The sequence below is a fragment of the Tetrahymena thermophila genome (assembly GCF_000189635.1).
Source record: "Tetrahymena thermophila SB210 genomic scaffold scf_8254803, whole genome shotgun sequence".
Taxonomy (NCBI): Eukaryota; Ciliophora; class Oligohymenophorea; order Hymenostomatida; family Tetrahymenidae; genus Tetrahymena; species Tetrahymena thermophila.
Window position 1 is genome coordinate 1,244,442 of NW_002476559.1, and position 27,131 is coordinate 1,271,572.

Consider the following 27,131-nt stretch of genomic DNA (forward strand, 5'->3'; position numbering starts at 1 on the left):
TAAATACTGTTTGTTTTTAGTAGTTTTTTTTGGTATTTTAATAAACTTCACAATACTTTCATTACAAATACTAATAAAATACTTTTATTTTTCTTGCACACTTAATAAATAAATATCTTTATATTCAAAGATATTTCATAGTTTTATAACTCTAATAGATAGATATCTTTAAAAGCTTTCATTGTTGATAAACCAAACAATCTTCACAATTAATTAGTATTTGATTTAAAAAATGATGAAGATATAAATATTTTTAAAAATTATACTTTTAATTTTATTATATAATTAATTTAACGATCATTAAATAAAAGTGGTAGCATAAAATTAAGATTATTAAACTTTAATTTAGTAATTATAAATTTATGAATTGAGCCTATTCTGAATTCTCCTTTCACTAAAAATTCAAATTTTTAAAATATTGAAATTTGATTAATTATTTTTGATAACAAAAAATTTAAAATCATATTTTTTTGATAAAATTGTAAACAGTTTTCCAAAAAAAATATAACCTTAAAGTGGTAATAACTTTTAAAATAATATTTTAATTTATTTATTTTTATTGATGATTATAAATTCAAGCTCACAAAGAATTTATTAAGATATTTACAAATACAGAAATAAATTTACTAAATGAAATTTAATTAAGTTTTTTTTTAATGGTTAAACAAAATTTATTTATTGTGTTCAGAAGTTTAATTGAAGCTTTCTTAGAAACTTTAAAAAAAAAGCAAAACTAATCCTTAAATAAAATAATTTTTTTATTTAGGTCATAATCGCCAAAGAAGTATAATCTTATTATATGTTTATTATAATAGTGAATTTTATAAAATTTAATAAAAAATAAACAAGAAATTTAACTCAATTTTAAAATTTATATCATAGATTGAAACAAATGTAGAAGAAAGATTTAAGGAAAAAACTTTTGTGGTTGATGAATTTAAGGTGCATATTTACAAAGTTATATTAATTTTACAAAAATATGCTAATCAAATACGACGTTTGTTACTTACTATTAAATCCGTCAAAAATTTAATTAGAAACAGTCAAATAAAAACTGCAAAATAAATAAATAAGTAAGCAAAACAAAATTTTTTAATTTAAAATTTGTATTTCAAGAAAACAATTAGAATCTAAATTATAAAAAAAGTATACTTAAGTTCGAGAAAGACAATGTGCAAATATCTGAGCTTTAATTGTGTTAAAAATTTACTTTAGGGCATTGACATATTTGGTTTAGCAGTTACGTTTAGAATATTTTCACAGAAAAATCATAAAACTCATTTTGGAGGGTTTGTTACACTGTTGATTGTTTTTGTAATCATGTACTAAATAGTATAATTCTTTCAGGTTATTTTTTTTTAGAATTAGCCTAGTTCAGTTATATAACAGTAAAACTATGTATTTCAACCAGAGCCTTTTTATTTTACTCCAAAGCTTTTTTCTTTTGCATTTGGACTTTAAGACTCTTTTGGCAACAATTTCATAGACGAAAGGGTCTATAAAGTAAAGTCTACTTTGTAAATAAATAGAAGAGTGTTGAATAATCTAACTGGGAAATATGATCTTGTTATAAGTTAAAGAGATGTTTCATTAGTTAGGTGTACTCTAGAACACTTTTAAGTTGATGGGACTTAAGATTACTTTATAAAACTTCCTATTGATTAGCTCTATTGCTTTGCATTAAATGAAACATAAATATATATTGAAGGTGAGTTTTCAGCTTTGAATTTTACATAATTTAATATATAAATATCTGAATGTACAGGCAATTAATGTCTTGATACTATGTAAAGATAAAAAATTTTATTCAGTCCAAGACTTGGGATTTACACAATTGATAATATTATTTAAATTACAAATAATGGTAAACCTTATGTTTCTGTAGGAAAAAACTTATTTTGGGTGTCTGGATTGAGCTTTTAAAAGGAAATACGTTATAATTTGGTAAATAATTATGTTCACACAGATGACGGTTTAATTGCACAAAATAATAGAATAGACCGAATAGTTTCTTACTACGATGATACGGAGTAGATTCTAGATAGAAGCTCGCCACTTCTCTTTAACTTTTATATTGATTATGAAAAGAATAAAGAAATAGTTTATTATAGGTAATATCCTAAATTAGTCATGCTTTTTTCTTAGTTAGGAGGTACTTTTAATGTTTTAGTTGGAATAGGATGTCTATTGTGTTGGCCAATTTCTTAATTAGAGTTGAATAGGAAAATTATAAATTCAGCTTTTAATATAGATTAATCCGTAATTGATCTGATAGAAACAAAAAAGGATTCAAAAAAAAAAAGTAAAGACAAATCTGATTTTTAAATAAAGAATAATTAAATATAATAAAGTAATCAAAATTACAGCAACAAATAAGATACGCATATTGATCCTGAACATGCTAAAAACTCCCAAAAATTATAATCAGAAACAGCATATCAAAGTTAAGATCGAATTTTCAAAATTTTTTCTTAATCATTTTCCTAAGTAAAGCTCAAATTAAGAGATTATATAATGACTTATTTTAACTTTTTTTGCAGCAAAAAATCCAACAAATCTCTCATGATTAAATATGGGACAGACATTTTATACAGTCACATAGATATTTTTAATATAGTCAATAAACTCATAGAGTTAGAAAAGCTAAAGCATTTGCTGCTTAACGAGGATTAAATTAAATTATTTGATTATCTTCCTAAACCAACACTAAAATTGCCGAAAGCAGAAGATCAAAGCATGTTAAAAAATAATAAACTTGCTTCATTAAATAAAGTAACTTTATAAGTATCTTAAGAAAATGATTAGTAAGAAATTAAACTAGATTAATTGAGTAATCAAAGTACCTAAGTTAATAATTAATCCAGTCTACTTTTTATGCCTCAAAAGACGTCTGAAGAAAAAGCTAAGGAAGCTCATGAAGCTTTTAACAAAATAATAAACTAATCTTCAAATATTAATTCAGATATTGATAAAAAGTTAATTTCTATGATAGATATAAATTTATTATCATATTTTAAATAAAATTTTGATTAGCCTTTTAATAAAAGCATTTAATTTAAACCCTTTTAATTTAACTAAATTGCCTAGAAAAATTCATATTAAGTAAATCCAGAACCACAAACAGAAAAGTAAATAGTATAATAAATTGATAATTTCGTTACAGAAGAAGATTGCATCAATCCTTTTTATGAGTCTAAGGCAAAGCACTTGGCATCTAAGGTTTTTGGTGAGACAAGTTCTAATAAATAAGAAGATTAAACCTCAATTTCAGAATCAAGTAACTACAGAGATTTTTCTTAGTTAAGTAAACATAAAATGATTAGAAATACTGCTTTAAAAATTAAAATAGACTCAAGCTATGCTTATTCAATAAATTAACTATGAATTAAATTAATAAATAAGTAAATAAATAAATTAATTAAAATTTGTATTTTTATTTTTATTTTTTACTGTGCTAAAAATTAAGGAAAATTAAGTAATTATATTTAGAATTTAAAATTTTCTTTTAATTTAAATCTTATAACTAACAACTAACATAATATCTTATAAACAGCATTATGTTAGTTAAATGATACTTATTTGTATTGATATTATTGGCACATATCTGTCATATTTTAAAATAAAACTTAGATAAAAGAAAATATAAAATGAGAATAGTTAAAAGTTTAAATAAAATTATTATTGTTCAACTTTTAGTTATTTTAATTAAAAAACTTTATTTTTTTAAAGCTTGTTAAGTAATTGAAATTAATTTAGCTTGTGCTTTTACTATTTTTTGCTCAAAGCAGTTTGTCTCATTAAACCATAAAATTTATAAAAAGAAAATTATTCAGTAATAGTAGATTCAAAAAGTATTTTCTATTTGATAATCATACATAACATAGTCTAAATTAGATAAGAATTAATTTTCTTTTATATTTGATAATTTGAGTTGAAAACATAATCAATTAAATATTGTTGTAAACTATTACAGAATAGGTAGGACATTTAAATAAAATAAATGACTTTTAGAGTTTTTTTACAATATGTAGTCATATTGATGTTTTTTGAAAAAATAGCTTCTTCCTTAGAGTGCCCATTTTAATGTAAAAAATGCTAGTACTCAGGAAATTTGGATAACAAAATGTTAATATGCTTAGAATGCAACTAAAATTATAAGTTGAGCAAAGATTAAACTTATTGTTACAGCAATTGCGAGGATGATAGATATTATTTAGATTTGCTTGATTACATTTTTTTAAACGATTTTACTATCCCTTAACTTCCATAGATAAAAACTTATGATTGTGTACCATCCTGTGATTTTAAATCTTATTACACCGACCAAAAAACAAAGAGTTGCATTATGATGAACATCTGCCCAAATGTTAATCAATATGGTTTCAATTTTTAAGGTGACTTAGAAGCTTACAGTAGTAAATAATAAAATTTATGACTAAAAATTTAATTTAATTAAAATAACTCATTTTATTAAAATAATTTTGACCAAAATTTTACTTAAATAGTTAAATTTTCGAAAAAGTAGAACTTATTAGCAGCATACTTCGAAAGCAATAACTATTTTAAGCTTTGGAAGTTAGATAACGGGGAATACATAGGAGAAATATAGATAAGCATTGATCCTTCAGATTCCACTGCCTCTTAGAATGGTAAATTAACTAAATTTTTCTTTGGAGATAAGCTTTTGCTTGAGGGATCAATCAAAGATAAAGACATTTTAATTGGAATTTCACAAAAAAATATTTATTTTTGGGATACTAGAGTTGGTAGCTTAATTTAATAATATAATAGCTTTGATGCTAATGTATTTACTCACTACTTTTACTAAGATAAGCAATATATCTTCTTATTAAATCCTTCAACTTTTGAAATATTTTTATAGAAATTAAATAATTAGTAGACCTCATTTTTAGGATTTGCAGTATCTTCTTCAGCTGTTTAGTAAATTTATAATTAATATTCGAATGAGCTTGCATGCTTTGGTTATAGTGATTAAACTAATAAATTACAATTATAAGTCTTTTTTTTAGATTAGAGTTTTTTTATTGGAGTTGTGAATAAGTAAATAGATATAGGAATAATTGAATTCATAAGCTAACTAATTGTTGTGGACTAAAATCTATATTTAATTTTATCTAACCATATTCCCTATTTGGTTAATTCATTGAACAATTCAATCTAGTTAATAGAAATACCCTTATTCTCAAAAGTAATAAATGTTTAATTTCCATTTGAACAAGCAATAAATAATGTAAAGTTAGATATAATAAAATTGAAGAGAGATAATTAAATAAATTTAAATCTGGCATTAGTACAATAAAAGTCAGATTCACTGTAAACCAGCTTAACTTTGAATTTATTTTAGAATAACACTTTTTTAAGAGTTATAGAAATAATTCCTGAAATTAATATTTATAGTGTTAGAGTGCTCAATAGCCATATCGAAGATTAAAACATTGTGAGGCTATTTTGTATAAACGATTTCCAAACGAAAATCATAATTTATGAAATTGATTTGATTGGGAGATCTCTTCTAAATACATATCCAATCAATCAATAATTTCCAATAATAAACTCAACATTATTTTTCACAGGCTCTTGGGAGGAAAAAGAACTAGTGTTTTATAATTCTTAGTTGTTAATTTTTTTATAGATTAAAAGTATTTCTTAATTGGAGCTTTCACTTAATATTAAATTTGAAATAAGAAACTACAATTAGGTTCACTTAATCAACTATGAATAGTTAAAAATTCATAAAATAAATAAAATGTATGAAGATACTAGTAACAATTAATTTGTCTATTTGAACAACATTCTCAAAGAGATCAGAATAGTAGACCTCAAAAAACAAGAAATTGTTGGTAAAATAATTTTTTAAGAAAGTAGCAACTGTTTTCCGATTGATTTCGTGATTAGCTAAATCTAAAATCTCCAATTTATTAATATCTTGTGTGATAATTAACAAATTTATATTTATGATTATATATCATTTTAACTTGTAAGTAACTATACTTTTTACAATGCTGATGAAAATGGTTTGTTAGATTTTGCTTTTCTATAAAATTTTATAGATAATGGAGCTTTGATTGTCTTTTCAAGCAGGATAATTATAAGGTTGAATATTTCAAACAATGGAAAAATCATAAACTAAATAGTGAATGAAAATTTCAATTAAATTATTATTAAAGATATTATTTATTTTGCTGATAATTAGAATTATCCTAAAATTTTGTATGTATTAACTTTTTAAGAACTTTCAATACTTCAAATAAACTCTGACACTCTCGAATTATATGCTAATAGAACATAATACAAGCACACATAAAAAACCACTATTATGAGCTACAATATTGATTATCAAAAATGTAAAAATTAATTTTTAAAGTAAAATATTAATTTAATTTTTTAGAGTAAATAGGAATTAGTTGTTTTACAAACGAAATAATTATTTTCAATACTGATCTAGTTAAAGTTTTTGTCTTGAATTTAGCAGATAAAAATATAAGGTGCTTTAATCCTAGATAAATTGATGAAATTTCTATCATTTGCAATATTTAAATAACAAATGTTAACTAGTCAAATAAATAGAATAATTTCATCGGTTTAATTAAAAATAACGCATAAATTAATTTATTTGGATCATATTTTGAAGATAGTAAATATTTTTTTGACGATAAAAGTAAATAGCTTTTGTATTATACCAATTTAGACAATGTAAATTTGCTTTCTATAAAAATTTATGCAAACTAAAATATTTATTAATACTCTAACACATACATTCTAACCCAAGATATTTATCAACACTATTACAGTTAAGGATCCGACAGGTATTTATTTTTAATATTAAAAATTCATAATTTAATTTATTACTTTTAAATTTTTCTCATTTCAATAATGTTTAAGAGTGGATGGAGGTTTTATAGGAGATTACAGAAATTAAAACCTTTTTTGATAAATAAACTAAACTTAAAAAAAATAAAATATTTAAATAACTTAACACTCCCTCCCTTTCCTCTCCTCTCTCTTTCATTTATTTAAGTTATCTTTCAATTAGCTTAATAAGATTTTAATTATTTCACTTTTGAAACATAAAAAGAATGTTTTTTGCTCAGAATAGAGGATTTGATGTGGAAGCATTGCACTTTGATTAATAATTTGAGTATGTAATAAAATAAATAGAGGTTAATGATAATAAAACAATTTAAAATGTTATTATTTTAAATGAAAGAAATTAATTAATAGAAGTAAAAAGCAATGGTTTTATCATATACACATTGAGTACAAACGAAATAATTTATAATTCTTAAGATGAATTAGAATAGTGCCAAAACTTACTAACAAATACTTTAAGCTATTGGGTAGATGATGATTTCCTTCTTTTTATATGCGATTTTTAGTTATATTAACTTAGGCTAATAAGTGTGAAATAATACAAAATATATTAACTTAAAAGTAATTTAGAAGGTATAGCGAGCTACTTATATATATAAAAAGAATAAAAGATGATAATTTAATCATAGGATCAATCTCTCTACCTCTACATTTTTTATTTAGAAGAAGCACCCATTGATTAATACACTTTCGAAGAATATTTTTAGTATACTATTTAAGAGACCAATATTATAAGCTTTATGTATGAACCAAATCTCTAAACTATCTTTTGTGTAGTTTAAAGTAAAATAAGCTATTACATTTACAGATTTATGCTTTTACAAGAAACTCCTATAAATTAAAACAGTTTAATTGGAGATGTTCAGAAATTAGATTAATAATCAAATCTTTTTATCTTAAATAGCGAAACAAAATTTTTAATAATAATTATGAATAAAATAATTTATGTAATTAACCTTGACAATCAAAATGAATTTAACTATTAACAAATTATGATGTAAGGTGTAGAGTAATACCAAATTTTATCTTAAGTTCTTATATTAAGAAACTCGAAAAAGATATTAATTTTTACAATAGCTGATATTATCCAATCTTTTTTGAATTATCAGTCTAATATAATCAGCCCTCAAGTAACGATCAAAAATAATTTAATTTAAACATTCTTAACTATTCCTGACTTTTAGGATATCAGCAAATGGTTGATAGTAGTTGCTGTTAAATTAAATTAACAAACTTAAATTTATATTTATGATTAAACAGGATAAATTATTTAATCAATACCGCTCTAAACAAGTAATGATTTTGCATCTTAACTTTAATATGATGTCAAGTCTAAGATATTATATATTTGTACCCAAAAGGGTTTTATATTAGGAATCGAGGCAACCTTTGGCTTTCTATAATCGTATCAGATTAGCACAAAGTATTCTTTACAGCTTTAATATCAAGATTAGTCTGTAAAAACCTAACTATACTTTTTCGTTGAATGTAAATTTTGTTTTTTAAATGCTTTTTACAAAAATAAATTTAAATTTACTTTTCAAAATTAATAATTAAACTTGAAAATTCATAAAATTTTTTATCTAAAGCAGTAAGAAAAGCTTATTTATTTTTTAATATTTACTCTTCAGAGCAATTAATCTTACTTAAAAAAACAATAATATTGGCTTGAATAAATCCATTAATTGAAAGGATGTTGAAGAAAGAGAATAGAAATAAAAATATTTTTTTAATTTCATTTAAAATAGAGAATTAGATAGATAAATTAATTAATTTATTTTTGTTTGAATATTTATTAAATATAGCAAACTAGTTTATAATATGGAATAAATATTACATTGGATTGGTTTCTATTACTAATTTTATAGAAATTCCGATGAACATTGTTGGAAGAATAAAAACGTCAGTATATTTATCAAACTAAACCAATTATATTTACCTTTTTGATGAAGCAAATATACTTTGGAAGCTTTCTTTTATTTCAGATAATTTGAAATATGTTTATTCTTTTGGTTATTTATAGGAATAAGCAAATATAATATATGTTGATATTAGTTAAACGATGATAATATAATAAGGAGGAAACATATTTGTTGTAAAAGAAGGATCAATTGCATATAAATATGAAATATTAGCTCAAAAAGTTTATAAAAACGTGTTAATTTTAGCTAATAATAATTAATAATAATAATAATTTTAAGGATTGCTTATATTCACTTTAGACAGAAAGATTTTTTTTTTGAATTCATCTTTTTAAGCTGAAGAAATCTACTAATTTAAGTAAGACTAGAACAAAATTTAATGTGTTCTACCAAACTATGTAGTTGCTTCTGACTATTAGAGCACAATTATTATTTTTGATAAAAAAAGTTTAAAAATAATTTCTGAAATTCAGATTGAAGAATAAAGTTAATTAATAGAAATTTACTGCTAATCAATTTAAGATATTTTCTTTACTGTCAATTCTTAATATAGTATGCAAGTATTTTATGTTTCTCAACAGTCTTATAATGTCATCTTGACTTACGTATTTCCTTATCCTTTTCCTTTTGCAAAAGGAAAACTATAGTTATACTTTGAGAACGATCAGAGTAGAGTATTTTTCATACAAACAAATAAAAGATAAATCTTTTGTTATGACTATAAATTAAAAGTAAGTATAAATAGCCTGTTGATTCCTCCATGCCCAAATTTTAATTTTAAGATTACTAAATCTTTTATATTTTTGACATGTTTATACTAATTTAATCTTCACTTTAAATATGACATGAAATACTTGATGTCAATTTATACCAATGAAAGTATCGGTGAAACAATATAGTCAGTTATTGAAATATCTCCTTAATTTATAATATTTAACTCTAATTATTAAATAAGCGTTTATACATTTATTTATGGAAAAGATCAGACAATTTAGGTTGGGCTCCTTTAAAGTTTCTAGACACATGATGAAGAGATTTTATATTATAATTTAATGTCAAAAAATTTTTAAATATAGCTAATAAGTCGTGATGATACTTAAATATATTCTAGGCGTTTCAGCTCAAAAGTTTAGAATGATCACTATCGCTGTTATTAAGATATTGTTTTAGACGACTAATATCAATTAAAATATCAAATGGATAATATAGAAGCATCTCTATCTCTTATCAAGCCAATACCTAAATTTGTTTATATAAATTGCTTTTTTAATTACTAATTTTTCTTCTCTAATCTAGGTTTATAGGATTTTCTTCTAGGAATTAGATTACATTAAAAGGAAATAACCATTCAAGATGAACTAGGATCCATACAAAATGGGTTTGACCCAACACTAATTGAAAACTTCAATTTTAAGAGCCTATAACTATTTGAACTTCAGAATATTGAGAATTTAAAGCAACTAAGCTTGATAAATATTTATCTTAATTTAACTAGAATCGATTAAGCCTTACAACTACCATTAAAACCAAGCTATTCCTATACTCCAAATTAATTCTAAAAGTAGAATTAGCTTATTTTTTAATAAGAATATATAACCAGCTTCATAAATTAAAGCTTAGAATCTATTGTTTTATAAAATATTCTTTTAAGAAATCAAACCTTATTAAAAACAATTTATTAAATTAAAGGTTCATAAAAAGCTATCATTAAAAGTTTAGTCTTGAATAATATTAATTTAAAAAGCTCAATATTATTCTACATCTTAAACGTAAATTGATTAATTAATAAATATTCATATCTTATTTTATTTGTTTGATATATTATTTAAAATTCCTTTCATTTTTTTATTGAATTCCAAATTAAATTTTTTAAAATTTTTGTTAAAGTTTTTAAAAAACAAAAAATTATTAATTTAATTTAAAAAATAAATATCACAATAAATAATAATTTAAAAAGGAATTTTTATGATAATTTATTGCTGATTTAAATAAATTAAAATATTCAGAAAAAATTTAAATGACCTAATAAATTTATCTTTATCTTTATAAATCAAATATTAATAAAATCAATTATTTTAAAATAAATTAGGTTGAAACAGTTATAATAGAAAATCTAGTTATAAAAGAGTGCATTTTGGATGATTCTTATTTATTTTTTGTTGAGAACTCTGTAAATTTGTAAATTAAAAATGCTAAAATATTTTAAAACGAAATTGGGTATTCCTCTTCTTTATTTTATCTTGCTAATACATAGCAAAATATTAAAATAGTGAATTTGACTTTATACGATAATAAAAATTCACAAAAAGAAAATGACCTTTTAAACAGTGGAAGATTTAAACTTCCATGTCTAATAATAATTTAAAAGGTTTCTGATTGTTAGATATAATCTTTGAATTTCACAAATAATAGATAAGTCTAGTTATTATTCTACTCAAATCAATATCAAACTGAATAATAACAAATAGAACTTAAATAGGATTAAATTATTTTATAAAACTTAACTTTATTTAATAATATTTTTGAAATTGAAGATTAAAGTAATTTAATAGATATTAACTCTTTGGTTTTTTTAAAATCTATTCAACCTTATATAATGTCTTTAGATGTTTAGTCTAATATATCTCCTTTTGGTAAAGGTATTATCAATATTGCTGAGGCACTAACATCATATATTTTTGATACTAATTTTTATAACAACACATCTTTAGAAGGAGGATGCTTGTACATATAAGATTCATCAGATGTATAAATATCTCATTCTAATTTCACTTTTAATAGGGCTTTAGCATGTGGAGGAGCTCTATATTTGAAGGATTCTATTGTTACTCTTAATATTAAAGTATTATTTAAATCTAATTAGGCGCTAATAGGAGGAGCTATTAGATTAACGGCAGCTTCTAATATATAAAATGACTAATAAAATACATTATTTTTAGATAATAAAGCAGAAATAGCTGGTAATACAATAGCTAATTTTTAAAAGTTTAAGCTAAAACTTAAGGATAATTTTTTTGATTATTAATAAGAAGAGAGAGGAGTTGATTATGACTATTAAATTTAGAATGAATAAATACATGTAATATAATTTCTAAGACCTGGAGCTCTTTTATCTTTTTTATTAGTCTTATAAGATGAAGAATAGAATTTGTTTTAACTAAATAGCTAAATTTCTTAATACCCCTAAATTATACAAGAAGAATTATAAAAACTCACAATTCAAATTTAAACAAAAAAGGATGAGAAAATTTTAGATGTGAATTCCAATTTTATGAAAAATTTACTTTCTTATTCGTCTATTCAAAATGGTTTCTTCCTAGAAAATATTTAATTTAACATGAAACAGCTTCTCAGTTAAGATTAAATGAATTATTATTAATAAAATATGCCAAAAGATGATCAAATTAATTTTTAAATAAATATTTATGATCTGTCTTTAGAATAATAAGAACCTATTAGCGAAATTTAATTTGCAATATACTTCCGTTTTTGTTAAAAAGGAGAGATTCTCAGCTAAAATCAGTTAAAACATTATCAATGCATTCCATGTGAATAAGGTTCCTATTCACTACAAAATCCTCAAATTCGCACTGGAACAGCGGAAAACGGACAGTAAAAAGATGCTAAATGCCTCCCTTGTCCTTTATAGGCTTTGAGTTGCTTTAGGAATTAGATTTATTTAAAAAATGGTTTTTGGAGATAGGATATAAATGATGATGCCATATATTAATGTAAAAATAATAATTGCTTAGCCTAAAATTTTAACTAAACAAAAATTTGCAATGAAGGCTATACTGGTCCTTTGTGTGAGTCTTGCGAAGGAGAAAAAAATCTTCAAAATAACTGGTAACATTTTCTACTTTTTAACTTAAAGATATTGATAAATATTTTAATAATATAAAAAGGTATGTTAAATTGGGGATGTATAAATGTTAGGAATGTGATAGAGAAAAATAATTAGAATTCAAAATAAATCTAGGGATTACATTTTTTTTAACATTGATCTTTCTTGTTTTGTAAACTTATGTTTTAAACAAGTAATTTAAATATGTGCAGATAGGATATTATATGAGAAGAATGGAAATTCTTAGCATTTCAAAGAGCTGTGAAATAAAAGTTAATTTTGAATTGGTTAAGATAATGGCTTATTTTATTTAGATATTTTCAGTTGTTAATTAAATTTATTAATTTCCTTTGAAATTCATGCCTTTTGAGATGGTTATTGGAAAACAGCCTTAATTTGTTATGGAAAGATTATAATGTATGTATTTAAATGTTTTCTTTAAAGAAAAAGATTAATATGACTATAGCTTTAATAACTATAGGATCTTAATGGTTGTTTTGACTCCTTTTGTCTATCAATTTATTTTAAGCATTATTTACTATTTGTTGCTGAGTTTAAAGCTGATAAAACGTATAAGAAATTTTTTGTATAACTTATTTTAGATAATATCTCTGCTGATGTAACCAAATATAATACTTAATCTATTTATTTCATTATCCTGCCGCAATATTGGAAATAATTGGTACATTTTAACTGATATGAAGCAAGTATGTTTTACTAGTGATCATTTATAGTAAATATATTTCATAATACTTCCAAGTTTAATTGTCTGGTTTGGAATACCTCTCTATTATTTATTCCAGATTAAATTATAAAAAAAAGATTTGAATTAATTTAAACAACTCTTTTAATATGGAGTGTTTTATCAAGAGTTCAATGAAAAGAGCTTCTACTGGGAATTTGTTAGAATGAGTTTCCGAATATGTATTACTATCGCCTTAACAATAGGACAAACAATTTATTTCACTATCAACCATTTTAGCATGCTTTTGCTTATTTTGTATCTCATATGGATTTACAAAAGATCACCTTATAGAGAACATCGAGTTTGGAAATTAGATATCATCGCTAATGTTGTTTTAATTTTAATTATTATATTAAATTTAGAATTCATAGAGATTTAATAAGACTATGATGATGAAAAAAGTAAAGTTATTAAATAGATTATTTAGACATTCATTTTTATACTCTATTTCGGATACCTACTTTATATGTTTTAAATATTCTTGAGAACTTGGTATGTGCTATCTTTGAAAGACAAAATAATGCCGCTATTATTTAAGCTTAAAAGTAGATTTAGCATTCTTAAAATAATACTTAAGGCAGATAAGTATTAAGAATAAAATAAAATGCCCATATTTAAAAAATGGATGTTTATAAAAAAGTCAATTTAAAAAATATGCTCATTTCAATCAAGGAGGTTCTTGGTAACAGAAGAAAACAGACCTAAATCAATTAATTTTAGCAAAGTAAATATCTCAATAGCCAAATAAGAGGACTCTCCTTTGCATATAGACATTAATAAAAAGAATGTTCCATAGCTTATTTCGGAGTCTAAAATCTAAAACAAAGGCTCATAATAAGAAGTATTTTTGTATTCTGATTTTGTTTCAAATTCGAATTCAATATAAAGCCCTAACAAATAAAATTACAAAGAATAAAGTGAAGAATAAGATAATTAATCAAGAACAGATATTCTCTAAAGAACTTTTGAGCCTAAGAAGGTGTTAGATTTAAACTAAATTTAATAAAAAATTTTTACTAACTCATCAATTTCGTCCTACTCTTTAGAAGGAATATCACCAAAAAAAGATTTAAAACAAAAATGAATAAATAAATTAATATTTTTATATGTTTAGAATTAATTTTTTATAGCTTATAGAAAATACTCAATAAATAATGAATGATAGATAGTTCTTTAACTTAAATTTTCCAAAATTAACTCATTTAAAAAAAATAATATTTAATTAAATTGAAAATAGAGTTTATTTGTAAAACATTAAATAAATAAATAAATAAATAAATAAATAAATAAATGTTTAATGAAAAAGAATAAAGTGAAGAATAAGATAATTAATCAAGAACAGATATTCTCTAAAGAACTTTTGAGCCTAAAAAGGTGTTAGATTTAAACTAAATTTAATAAAAAATTTTTACTAGCTCATTAATTTCGTCCTACTCTTTAGATGGAATATCACCAAAAAAGATTTAAAACAAAAATGAATAAATAAATTAATATTTTTATGTGTTTAGAATTATTTTTTTTATAGCGTAGAGAAAATACTCAATAAATAATGAATGATAGTTCTTTAACTTAAATTTTCCAAAATTAACTCATTTAAAAAAAAATAATATTTATTTAATTAAAATATTATTAATTTTGAAAATAGAGTTTATTCATAAAACATTAAATAAATAAATAAATGTTAAATGAAAACATTGTATAAATTCTTAATTTTACTATTATTTTATAAAAGTGTCTTTTCAAAAATAAGCAATTTCAATTAAATATATTTATGATATGGTACATAATCTATCTATCATACATAAATCCCCAACATTTAGTACCATATTTTTATTAAAGACTTATGGAATATACATATTACTTTATAAGCTCTACTAATGAATATTTATTTAAAATTTAATCAATAAATTAAATTCTATGTTACCTCTTCTGCAAACAGCTCCATTTAATTTACCGAATACTTAATTTAAAATATATTTTATTTTTCTTTAATAAAATAAAGATTTTCCACATTTTTTATAATATTACTCAAGTATTTTAATACTGATTAAAACAAATTTTACTTACAATATATAATTTTAATTATAAATTTGCTTTCAAAGATAAATAAAAATATATTTTTTAACCAAATGCATGCAAAATTTAACAGTTGATTAAACTGCTTGCTTTTATTCATTAATAATTACAATCAAATTACTTTTGTATTATACTTAAACAAATTTTTGGAATGAGTAATTAGATATATCTGTAATAGAAGAAGAATAATAAATTATCTAAAAGTAATTGTAAATCTTAACTTTAATGACTAAATATTGTTATTTTATTTTATTTATTTTGCATTTTAATACTCAACTTATTCTATCTTTGAAATGCCCAGCTAATTGCTAATCTTGCTATGATGACTTCAAACCTTTTGATACATAAACTTATTGTAATTAATGCAATGAAGGTTTCTAATTAAACGAAAAAAATACTTTATGCATCAGTAACTGTGATGTTGGATAATATTATGACAATGAAATGCAAAGTTGTTCAAATAGTTGCTCATAAGATGATTAATTATCTAACCCTATAACAAAATCTTGTGACTAAATTCTTTAATGCCCTTCTATGAGAAAAATAGGCTAATAAATTCCATCTAAGATTAAAAATTGTAAATCATTTTTAATTTTTACTATTTTTTAAATCATCATCATTTTCACTAAATAGTAATTATTTCAGAAAAGTATAATCTAATCGCAATACAATACACTGAAAATTTTTATATAACCATTTTGAGTTTGGATAAAGGATAACTTAGAGGGAAAATAGACAGCGTTCAAGAAGAAATAAATAAAATCTAAACATCTATTGAAATATATGATATTATCATACCTGATTATTATCCTTAATAATTGTATAATTCTACTTTAGGGATCATAATAATACAATACTGGAATTGTTTGAAGGTTTATGAAGCGTTTACTGGTAAAATGATAGATAAAATTTGTTTTGATAAAGAATAAATTTTGTTTTCACAATTCGAATAGGAATTTTAATACATTTATCTTTTAGAGAATGATTAACAAAATTTTGTAATAAGGAATTTCATAGATAAAAAAGTTGTATTTATCTAGATATTATAAGTATAATATGTAATATATGCTAGCTATAACAAATAATTTAATGAAGTCATAATCGTCAACAGCGCCGATAACTAAGACGATTATTTATATTAATTTAGTTTAATATTCTTAAATTTGATATCAAATGAAATTTAAACATGTTAATCAGATTAAATGTTTGAGTTTTAAAATTTGTATTATGCATCAATTTAATAAATTAGTAATAGTACCATTTATGAACCTCTTTATTTGGTTTTTAGCAAGTAAAATCAAGAAGTTTAGTTAGTAAGCAAAAGCAGATGTTTTTTACCTCTAAATTTGTTTTATTAAAGCTACGAATTTAAAATTTTAAAAGACAGTAATTAGAAAGAGAGATACATACTCGCTCTAGTGAAAACTGATAAAACTTCTGGCTTTTAAGTAGAAATATAAATTTATGAATTAAATTTAAATACTTCTTAATTTGATTTAATTATAGTTCTAAAATAAGAAGAAGGCTTTTATAAATTCTAAATTACATCTAACTCACTTTTAGATAATATACTAGAATGTATAGTTACTTTTTCTAGTCGTTAACATCTAATTTATAAGGTTAATATTGATAATAAAACTTACTCATCAGCAACTTTTGTTAGCAATCTTGCATACAGCTTAGATTTTGTGTATCAAACATCACAATAACTTTACATATATTATGGGGAATATACAATTGCTTTGCTCTAATTTAACAGCTCCAATGGATTTTCAACACTCAATCTTATATAAAATTACAATCAAGTATTTAAATCAGATTTTTATTTATTTTTTCTTAGTTCAAAAACAATTTCTTTAGATTTAATTTAGTTATTATTTTTAATCAATTAAGTTTAATTTATTTTATTTACTAGTTATTATCTAATTAAAAATAAAGGAAAATGAATCTAATAAACAGTTTACCTAAAGCAAAAAGATAACTTAATTCTACGAAGATTAAGAAGACCACTACATATTATACTACGATTTAACAAATGAATTGATAAGTGTCATTGATTTAGAAAACAGTAAATTAATAGTTTAAATTTAAACATAAGTATTTGATGCTGAAGTTATTTGCTTTAAAGTTATAAAAAGCTAAGGAAATAAATTTTTAGTTGCTATAAATCCTAACTTAAAACTGCATATTTATGAATATTAAACTTTTAGCCAAGTATTTTGGCAAGAGTATGATGGAAGTGATCCAATTAATGTTTAGATACTTCAAAGTTATAACATAGATGGAGAAATGATTGCTTATAATCCTAACAATATATATAAATTTTACATTTCTCCTAACGGAAATGTTTCAAAATTTGATAAAATAAATTTTGAAAACATTGTCATTTTTGATCTGGTTTTTTTTAATGATTCAGACAAGTATATTTATTTATTAAGAGAAGATCAATTTCAAATAATTGCTATAGACCAAAAAAATATGTAGCAATCTTCCTTATCAAGCTAAATATTTAATGAAAAAAACGGAATATCGTAATATACTGTCGATTATCAATTAAGTAAATAAAATTTATTGCATTTTTTCTTCATTTTTAACTATAATTTAAAAATTTAGAATACATAACAGCAGCTTCGAATGATAATTTTATTTTGACTCTTGACGAAAAATTAGAAATATAGTTATTTTTTGCATTTTAATCCACAATTTATTTATGTAAAATTCCTACTTTTATAGATCAACAGAATGTATTCTGTTTACTTTAACCCGTATATGGAGAATCTTTATCTTGCATTAGCATAGTTAATTCTATTACAAAAAATTATAATTGTATGGGTAAAATATAGACTCCTAAATACATATAATTTGATCGCTTGTCATAAATGGTGTCATATTTGTGCTTTAAAGATGATTAATATGCTTTGGTGTACTAAAAACTATCAAGTGGCAATTTATTCGACAAATTTTATAAATAATTTCCAAATTTAGAGGTAGATAACATAAAAAGCTTAAATTAGGCTGGCAACAAGTATTTCAAATTTCTAAATTTTTTATTAAATATCAATTTTATTAATTAAAAAAAGGTTGAATGGATATTTGAACGATACCTCAGGGGAGATATATAAATTCAAAGTAGATCTGAATTATGAAACTTCACTTTCAAGTGTAATTAAAGGATAAGAAAAATATAATTTGACAGAAAACGTCATTTTATGGTAAAGCAAAGGAGTCTTAGTTGAAAATCAATACAATCATATTTAAATTTACTCCCTATTGGCGAAAAAGCTAGTTTTTTCAACCAAAAATACAATTAATTTCTTTTGCAATTATAAAATAAAAGATATACAATTAATAAAAGATGTTATCATGTTTTTTATTTGTGACTCAACCCTTTATGCAGTAGCTGCATAACAGATAATGTAGTTTTAAATGGCTTAAATTTAAGAAAGCTTTTTAAATAATAGACCTAGCATCTCAAAATACCTTAGCTTACATGATATTTAAAATATAATAATATTTTATTCAGATAATTAAATAATTTAGTTTGAATATCAAATAACGCAAGAGGTTAGCTTCATTACATTAAAATAAAATTTCATTTACAAAAAATTTTAAGGAGATTTATAAATTGTAAAGTACATTGCTATTCGCTAGTTTTTTATTTATGCCTCATATAGTTAGCTATAAATTTAGTTAGGTTTATATGGGTTAAATGATGAGAATCAGATTAAGGCTTACAAGTTGAATATTAAAAAAATATTGTCATTTGAATTTTCTGAAGATTTTTTTTAATTGGCTGTTTTAGGTAGTAATTTTTTGTACTATTTAGACTTAAATAAGGCGTATTATATGAAAATAATGAATGTTGAAAACAAAAACGGGGTAAAAATCTATCTTACCTCTAAGTTTTTAATTTTACAAAGTGAAACAGTACTATATTCATACAATATTAAGGAATTAATAACAGTTAATAGCTAATAATAAATTAAACCGTTTTAGTACTTTACTAGTGGAAGAATCTTAACTGTTTGTATTTTTGAAGATAAATTATCAGTTTCGACAGATATTATCGCATCAATAAAACTATATGTCTTTTCGATATCAGCTTGGAATCCTTTAGCAGTTATTTCACAAGATTCTTAGTATTCCCTCAGCTTTATTTAAGATATTGTTTACGACAGTTATTCAGGCTATTTGTTTACTATTGATAATTTAGGAATAATATGTATAATCAATACCAAAATTGGTTATGATCCAATTTAAAAATTTTATTTTAATGATATACTAAACAGCTAGCAGGTAGTTGTCACGAATTATAAAATAATCTTAGACAATAAAAGTAAATTTATTCTTTTACTATTTTTAAATAAAAAAAATATTTGTAATAAAATTCATTAAAAGCTTAAAATCATATTAGAATTATTTTTTCAAAATTTAAAATTCATGCTAATTTTTACTAATATCTAATAAAACAATTCATAAAAAACACTAATTATCATAGTCAATAAGCTTTACTTAACAAACAAAACAACATATTTACTCAATCAAACATATTTAAATAATGTATGATATAAAATAATTATTAAATTTTAACTATCTACATTTTTTCAATTAAAATAACGACTTTTTAACCAAAAAAATATTTGATTTGAGTAAAAGATTTTTTAAAATAGCTAAAAATAATTTAAGTTGAACCAATATTTACATTTTAAATGAATAAAAATAAATAGGGATAATATTGTAATAAAATTAATAAAAAGCTTAAAATCTTATTAGAATTATTTTTTCAATATTTAAAATTCATGCTAATTTTTACTATATTCTAATAAAACAATTCATAAAAAACACTAATTACTACAGTCAATAAACTTTACTTAACAAACATAACAAAATATTTAAATAATGTAATATATAAAATAATTATTAAATTTTAACTATCTACATTTTTTCAATTAAAATAACAACTTTTTAACCAAAAATATATTTGATTTGAGTAAAAGATTTTTTTAAAAAGCTAAAAATAATTTAAGTTGAACTAATATTTACATTTTAAATGAATAAAAATAGGAAATTTGTTAATTGTTTGGAGTCCTTATACAATAATGACATTAGAATTGAGCATTCTGAACAATGATATTACTGTTGTTTTGGAGAGATTATAGAAAGGAACTTTTTATTGGGATTAAATCACCAATTCTTTGTTCATAATTGATACAAATAAAATACTATTTTTAATGAAGTTGGATAGCTAATTATAATATTTATTTTAGTTTGAAAATTATGAAAGTTAGATTGAACTGTTATATGTTAATACACAAGAAAGCTTTGCTCTTGCTAGATCTGATACTCAAATAATAAAAATTTTAGATAACAGGCAGGATTGTACAAGCAATTTGAATTCTTTATATCAAAAATATCTCATTATTAAAAATTAACAAACCCTTGACATCTACATTTCTACTAAGTAAAATATCCTTTACTATTTTTAGTACTAGAATTGCAATATTACATAAATATACTAATTTAAGTATTCAATAAGAATATTATAAAAAATAAAACCAAATTTCATTTTGGCTGTTGATAATTAAAATGAAATTATAGTGATAGATTAACTCAATAATTAAATAGTATCAAACCTTAGTTAAAATAGCAGAGTATTAGATATCTTAGAGTTAATTGAGAGTAAAAACAATTACTTAATAATTGTGAATCAAAATTTGGAAATATTATGTTATAAATTTGAATAAAACTCTTATCAACTTAATTAAAAATCTTAAATTTAACTTAAATTGTCTAATTTGACTGAAAATTTAAACAAAAAAATGATTCCTTATACTTTTTTTGACAAATTAAATAAATAAATTTTTATATCATTTAATTAACTCAAACATATAGAAGCTTTTTCGTTCGAAACTAAATCAATGCAGATAAATTTTCTTTCAGTAATAGATATGCCTGGAGTAGATTCAAAAATAAAAATAGTATATGATTACATTTTAATATATACTAATTACCAAATAAATGTTTACTAAAGATCTGACCTTAAGTATTTTTGCATGTATAAATCGTATAATAGCTAGATTAACTATATCTACTAGATATCATTTGATATATTTTTAATTAACTTTAGTGAGGAAAACCTCCTGGCAAAATTATAAAATAACTAGTAAATGAATAAGTATAAACTACATGAAGATTAAGGAGAGCTAATCACATATTTATAATTAAATAAATTGAGACAAAAAGTTGTTTATTACCAATTCGATGAAGAGCTTCTACTTTTTAAAATAATTTTTGCAACTGACACTTTCATTTACGATTTTGAATTTGTAATAGGCTAATTAGGATATTTTGATGCTTGTTTTAAAAATTTGATACCATAAGATCAATATTCATACTAGCAACTAATTGATAACTTTAATTATTCTCTAAGTTAATTGAGTTTTTCAATACGTACCCTAGCACTTAATATTAAGCTTAATAATCAATTCTCAATAAGCACTTTTAACTTTACTTCAGTTTAGAATTTAATTATTCGATTTTCAGATACAAATATCATAAATTATAGATAAATTTAGGAATATTAGCAAGAAAAAATTTATATTTTTGATACAAGGTAAATAAATAAATAAATATTAAAAATTTTATATTAATTTTTAAATACCATATTTATTATTGATATATCTCTTTCTTAACCCACTCCCTCCCTCCACAAAATACTAAACAATCTTTTAATTTTAAAAAATTACTAATTTATTTAAATAACACAATTATGATAATTTATGGTGTTTAAAATTATGAAAATAATTTTATTTATAAAATTTTCTATTTGAATTTTATTAACTCTGCAAATTTATTTATATTTGTTTAATGAGGAGATAAGTAAGTGATTTTTATTTTGAATATTATTAATTTATAAAATAGTTAAATTTTTGGAGTAGATGAATACACTATTAAAAATATAAATTTCAGGTATTATCTTCAAGACAAATAAATGATTTATAAATAGATTAACTATCTAATGTTTGGATAGGAAACAAAAATAGTAAATTTTGAAAATATTTTGATAGAAAATGAAATGATTTCTGATGCAAGTTTTATCTTTAATAATTTGAAATAGCTTTATATAAATAATTTAATAATTAGGAATTGCTCATTTTTAAGAAGTTAGTTAATAATGGCTTGGTACACTTAAAAAATTGAAATATAAAATATGTTTATAATGAATTGCACTTTAGAAAATTCTGTCATGCTTACTATTAAAGAAGCTCAAAACATAAATATTTAAAATATTACATTCAAAGATAATATTTTAAAAAATTTAGATAGCACATTTTTGGAAATAGTGAATACTACCTCAACAAATATTAGATTATTAAATGTAGAAAACAACATAAATCTCCTTAATATTTATAAATCCAATTTAGATTCATAGAAATCTTAAGAGACTTTTTCTATTTTTTATTATAGAATAGTATATTTAATCTAATTTTATTCCATTCAATACATGAACATTTCTCAAGCTTAACTTTACAATAATACAGATATTTAATTGATACGTATATCGTCATCTTCTGAAAGCAAAAATCAAACAACAGTTCTCTACTAAAATCAAGTTTATTTCAATTAAGTTAATGTTCTCAGCAACAAGTTGTATTTATAAGAAGACTAAATAAAAAAAACTAAAGGTAAATAAAATGAAAGTAATGACCCAACAAATGATTTATTAAATCCTGTACTCGTTTAAAATTTTAATGCTTCTTAACATGTTTAGGCAGTTAGTGGTTTTAGTTTTATTTAAATGGAATCTTCTAACATTCAGATTTAAAATTCTACCTTCAATAGTAATGTGTCTCCTGTAACAAATGGCGTTGCATGGATTATGTACTCACAAAAAATATAAATAATCGATTCTAATTTTTATAAAAACTAAGCAGGAGAAGGAGGAACATTTTATTTTTCTAATTAATGCTAAATTAAAATTTCAAATTCCATTTTTATTGAAAACATTGCTTTATTTTCTGGAGGAGCTATTTTGGTAGAAAGCTAAAGCAGCCTAGAAATAATTAATTCTGTGTTCATCTCTAACCTTTCGTAATATGGTGGTGCAATAAGGACAAGACTCTAATCAAAACTTAAGTACGATATATAAACTTAAGCTTAATTCAAGAACAATTAAGGTTAAATTTGGGGAAATAATTGGAGTGAAGCTTCTCTTTTAAAATTAAAGATTAAAAAAATTATTTGCTACGAATAAAATGGAATAAGCTATAGAAGTGATAATGACTATAATAAATTAATTAATGATGATGATGAAAATCCTAACATAGATATATGCTTCGATGAATACAAAATATAAGATAATTAATCTGAAGGAGTTATAAGAGGTATGAGAAGTGGTGGATCTTTAACTATTGTAGTTTAATTAATAGATTAGGATGGAAAATATTTTGATAATCCAAATTCTAATTTGTTAAATATCATATAAAACAGCGAGCTGAACTAAATGAGTATCTCAATATAGACTTATTCTTAAAACCTTATAGTACAAAATGATGTTTTAATGAGTTTGACGAGATATTCTGAAGAAGAAAAAGGATTTGTGTTTGAAAATGTGAGATTCAAAATTAAGGAATTTTAAAAAATTGAAAATAAAATCTAAGAGTAGAATTAAAATCTAACTTTTTATATTCTACTAAAGTCTTTTTATGGAAACCTTACTTAAACAATCGGAGATTTTAAATTTAATATTGATTTTAGATAGTGTTATAAAGGTGAGATATATCAGAAAGAAAAATCTAATGATGGAGGTGTTATCTGTGATTTATGCTCAAAAGGAACCTATTCTTTTGATGATCCAATGAAATATTTGGAAAATAGTTAAGCAACAAATTTTCAATGTAAAGAGTGTCCTTAATCTGCATATCTTTGTTTCAAAGATTAAGTTTATTTGAAAAATGGATATTGGAGAGAATCACCAACTAGTGAAATAATCATTTAGTGTAATAATGAACCATCGAACTGCTTAGCTTAATCAAATAGAAATCAAAGTTTAATATGCAAAGTTGGTCATATTGGACCTCTTTGTGAATCCTGCGATAATTATGGATATGTTTGGCATTAATAGTAAATTATTTTAGACAAAATTTACTTTATTTTTTAATTATAAAATACCAAAAATTTATTATTTAATTTAATGGAAATAAAATTATTTATTTTAGAAATACTTTTTGCAAAAAAATAAAGAAGAATAAAAAAATTAACAAATAAATAGAAAGAAGTCAATCAAATAAATTAAAAAGAATTGGTTTTTATAAAAAAAAAAATTAAAATTTTATAAATTTAATGAATATTTTTGTTTTTTTAAATTCACAATTGATAAAAAAAAGTCTTGTAATATATTGGTTATAATTATTTTATAATATATATTAAAAGGTATGTGAGTAACTTTGGATTCAAATGTACAGAATGTGACTAAAATAATAAATTAAAGTTGTATGCCTATGTAGGAGCGGTCTTTCTAGGATTTACTATTTACATGTATATGTAAGTAAGAAACCATATGGACTAAGTACTTTAGCAATAGAAAGGTTACTATATAAGGATGATAGGATTCGCTAGTATTTATACATCATGCTTTAGGGATGGTATTCGTTATAAAGTAAAAATAGTTTTATATTATTTGCAAATAGTAAATTCTATTAATAGAATTGAGCTTTATATTCCATCTATTTTAAACTATTTTACTCTCACTTTTGGTTCTCCTTCCACTTCTCTCAGTTTGCAAACACAATGCATCTTACTGAAAAAGCCTAATAATTATGAAATCACTATTCCTCTTTTGTACTCATAGATGATCATTGTATTCTTGTCTCCGTTCTTATATTTCTTAGGCATTTCCTCTATTCACTATCTTTTAACTAGTATGAATGTTGTTAGGAGGAAAAAAAACTTTTTAATAACGACTTTTGTTTTAATTTGTTTTTTCCTTCAACCTAACGTTATTGCTTTAATAGTCACAGCTCTGGGCTGCAGAAAAATAGGAAATAAATTTTATGTGCAAGCAGACATTTAATATGAGTGCTTTGATTATTATCATTCTAAGTTTGTTTACTTTTTTTTCATTCCTGCAATTATCTTTTGGCTTATTGTCCCTTTAGCTTTTTTCAAGTAAATATCATCTGCTTCTGAATAAAATAGGGAAAACTTTAGTATGTTGTATAAATATGGTTATCTCTATAGTGAATACAAAACAAAATTATATTTTTGGGAATTTATAAAAATTCTTTTAAGAATGATTGTTACGATTAGCACAAATTTATTTTCTGAATACTTTTAAGAAGTTCAAACTTTCAATATTATGTTAATATTTAGTTACATTGTAGCTTTGTTAAGTATTAAGCCTTATAAATTTAAACACTTAGTCAACTTGGATTTGCAAACTCATATCATACTCATATTAATGATTTTACTGAACATTTAGCATAATTATTTCCTTGGAGAGTCAGAATAAAACACAGCTTTAAGTGTAATCTGGATGTCTATCTTTTTGTCTTACATCTTGACTGCTGGTTACTTAATCTTATCAGAGTCATTTAGAATAGTCATCCTTCCTCAAATAGTCTTTATTGTATACAAACTATCAAAAATTTTTAAATTTCTCAAACCATTCTATGCAATTCTAGAGAAAAACTTAGGAAAAAGCAAAATTCATGTGTTTAAAAAGTGGAAACTGATTAAAATAAACTTAAAGTATTTAGTTTATCTCAAAATATCTCGATAAAACAAATAAACAGGAGAACAACTTACTCAGAATTAATCTGAGAAAAATATAAATATTTAATCTTATTAAACAAATTAAAGCAAAAAAAATCAATCAAAATTCAAAGAAATATCTATTAACACTAAATAAAAATCTTTCAATTATAAAAATAGTTTTAATATGTACAACAACGATAGTTAGAATAGAATTAATTAAAATAATTCATACAACCAGTAAAAGAGCATTTTTTTTTCAAATTCTCTAATTCATTTTTCTCCTACTAAATTGACTAGAGAGATTTTAAATAGCGATAGCAAGATTTCAATTGCTCAGTCATTTCAGTAATCCTCTTCAATTTCCCAGTCTTTAAACTAAATCTAAAATTTGGAAAGCTCGCAAAAGATTTCAAATGAAAAAAAGGATGAATCAGAGTGCTAAAACGAAAGCAGTCCTTAAAGCTTAAAAAATAAAATAAACAAAATAAACGAAAATCATTTGAATAGGCAATTTAATGTTTTTACAATTAATCATCTAAATTAAATAGGAGAAAATAAATCAAATCAAATTGATAATTGAAATTGTTATAAATTTATTTCTAAAATATTATTTAAAAGTGAAAAAAATATTAAAATTAACATTTTTATATATATCAAATTCAAATTTATGCTAGTTTTTTGTATTTAAATTTACTTACTATAAAATCTTCTTCCATTTATAAATTGAATATTTTAAAGGTCAATTTAAAAAATTTGTTTATAGGAAAATTTAACCATCAACAAAAACTAACCCAACGAGTCAGTAATAAAGTTAGGGTTTTTACAATAATTTTTTAATCAAATTTTAATTAATAGATAGATAGTTCTATGGATATTTATAAAGTAAATATTCTCTTCA

At 22.3% G+C, this 27,131-nt stretch overlaps 5 protein-coding genes across 5 annotated transcripts in view; all 5 read left to right on the forward strand. All coding sequences in view use genetic code 6, as the record gives it.

Annotated features, from left to right (window-relative positions):
* Positions 1–1,170: 1,170 nt before the first annotated feature.
* On the forward strand, positions 1,171–3,384 carry TTHERM_000011938 (hypothetical protein; the record flags this gene model as incomplete). Its single annotated transcript, XM_012795674.1, has 2 exons — positions 1,171–1,314; positions 1,369–3,384. The coding sequence occupies 2 exons, from the start codon at positions 1,171–1,173 to the stop codon at positions 3,382–3,384; spliced, it is 2,160 nt and encodes a 719-aa protein (XP_012651128.1).
* Positions 3,385–4,039: 655 nt separating this feature from the next.
* TTHERM_000011939 (transmembrane protein) lies at positions 4,040–12,816 on the forward strand (the record flags this gene model as incomplete). Its single annotated transcript, XM_012795675.1, has 6 exons — positions 4,040–4,415; positions 4,506–6,365; positions 6,410–6,827; positions 7,097–8,379; positions 8,697–10,582; positions 10,903–12,816. 6 exons carry the CDS (start codon positions 4,040–4,042, stop codon positions 12,814–12,816), a joined length of 7,737 nt encoding a protein of 2,578 aa, XP_012651129.1.
* A 1,106-nt stretch (positions 12,817–13,922) lies between these two features.
* TTHERM_00011940 (hypothetical protein) lies at positions 13,923–14,959 on the forward strand (the record flags this gene model as incomplete). Its single annotated transcript, XM_001008273.2, has 2 exons — positions 13,923–14,381; positions 14,777–14,959. The coding sequence occupies 2 exons, from the start codon at positions 13,923–13,925 to the stop codon at positions 14,957–14,959; spliced, it is 642 nt and encodes a 213-aa protein (XP_001008273.2).
* A 670-nt stretch (positions 14,960–15,629) lies between these two features.
* Positions 15,630–19,023, forward strand: TTHERM_00011950 (hypothetical protein; the record flags this gene model as incomplete). Its single annotated transcript, XM_001008274.2, has 8 exons — positions 15,630–15,681; positions 15,780–16,055; positions 16,112–16,506; positions 17,098–17,283; positions 17,417–18,035; positions 18,092–18,503; positions 18,559–18,894; positions 19,002–19,023. The coding sequence occupies 8 exons, from the start codon at positions 15,630–15,632 to the stop codon at positions 19,021–19,023; spliced, it is 2,298 nt and encodes a 765-aa protein (XP_001008274.2).
* Positions 19,024–22,652: 3,629 nt separating this feature from the next.
* The window catches only part of TTHERM_00011960 (transmembrane protein, putative), a gene marked incomplete at both ends in the record, with an annotated part of 4,712 nt that continues 233 nt past the window's right edge, over positions 22,653–27,131 (forward strand). Inside the window, 5 exons of the mRNA XM_001008275.3 lie at positions 22,653–24,601; positions 24,911–26,227; positions 26,411–26,750; positions 26,997–27,035; positions 27,089–27,131. The exon at positions 27,089–27,131 is cut by the window's right edge and continues 233 nt beyond it. Coding sequence (XP_001008275.3) covers positions 22,653–24,601; positions 24,911–26,227; positions 26,411–26,750; positions 26,997–27,035; positions 27,089–27,131 — 3,688 coding nt within the window. The remainder of the gene's footprint in view (positions 24,602–24,910; positions 26,228–26,410; positions 26,751–26,996; positions 27,036–27,088) is intronic.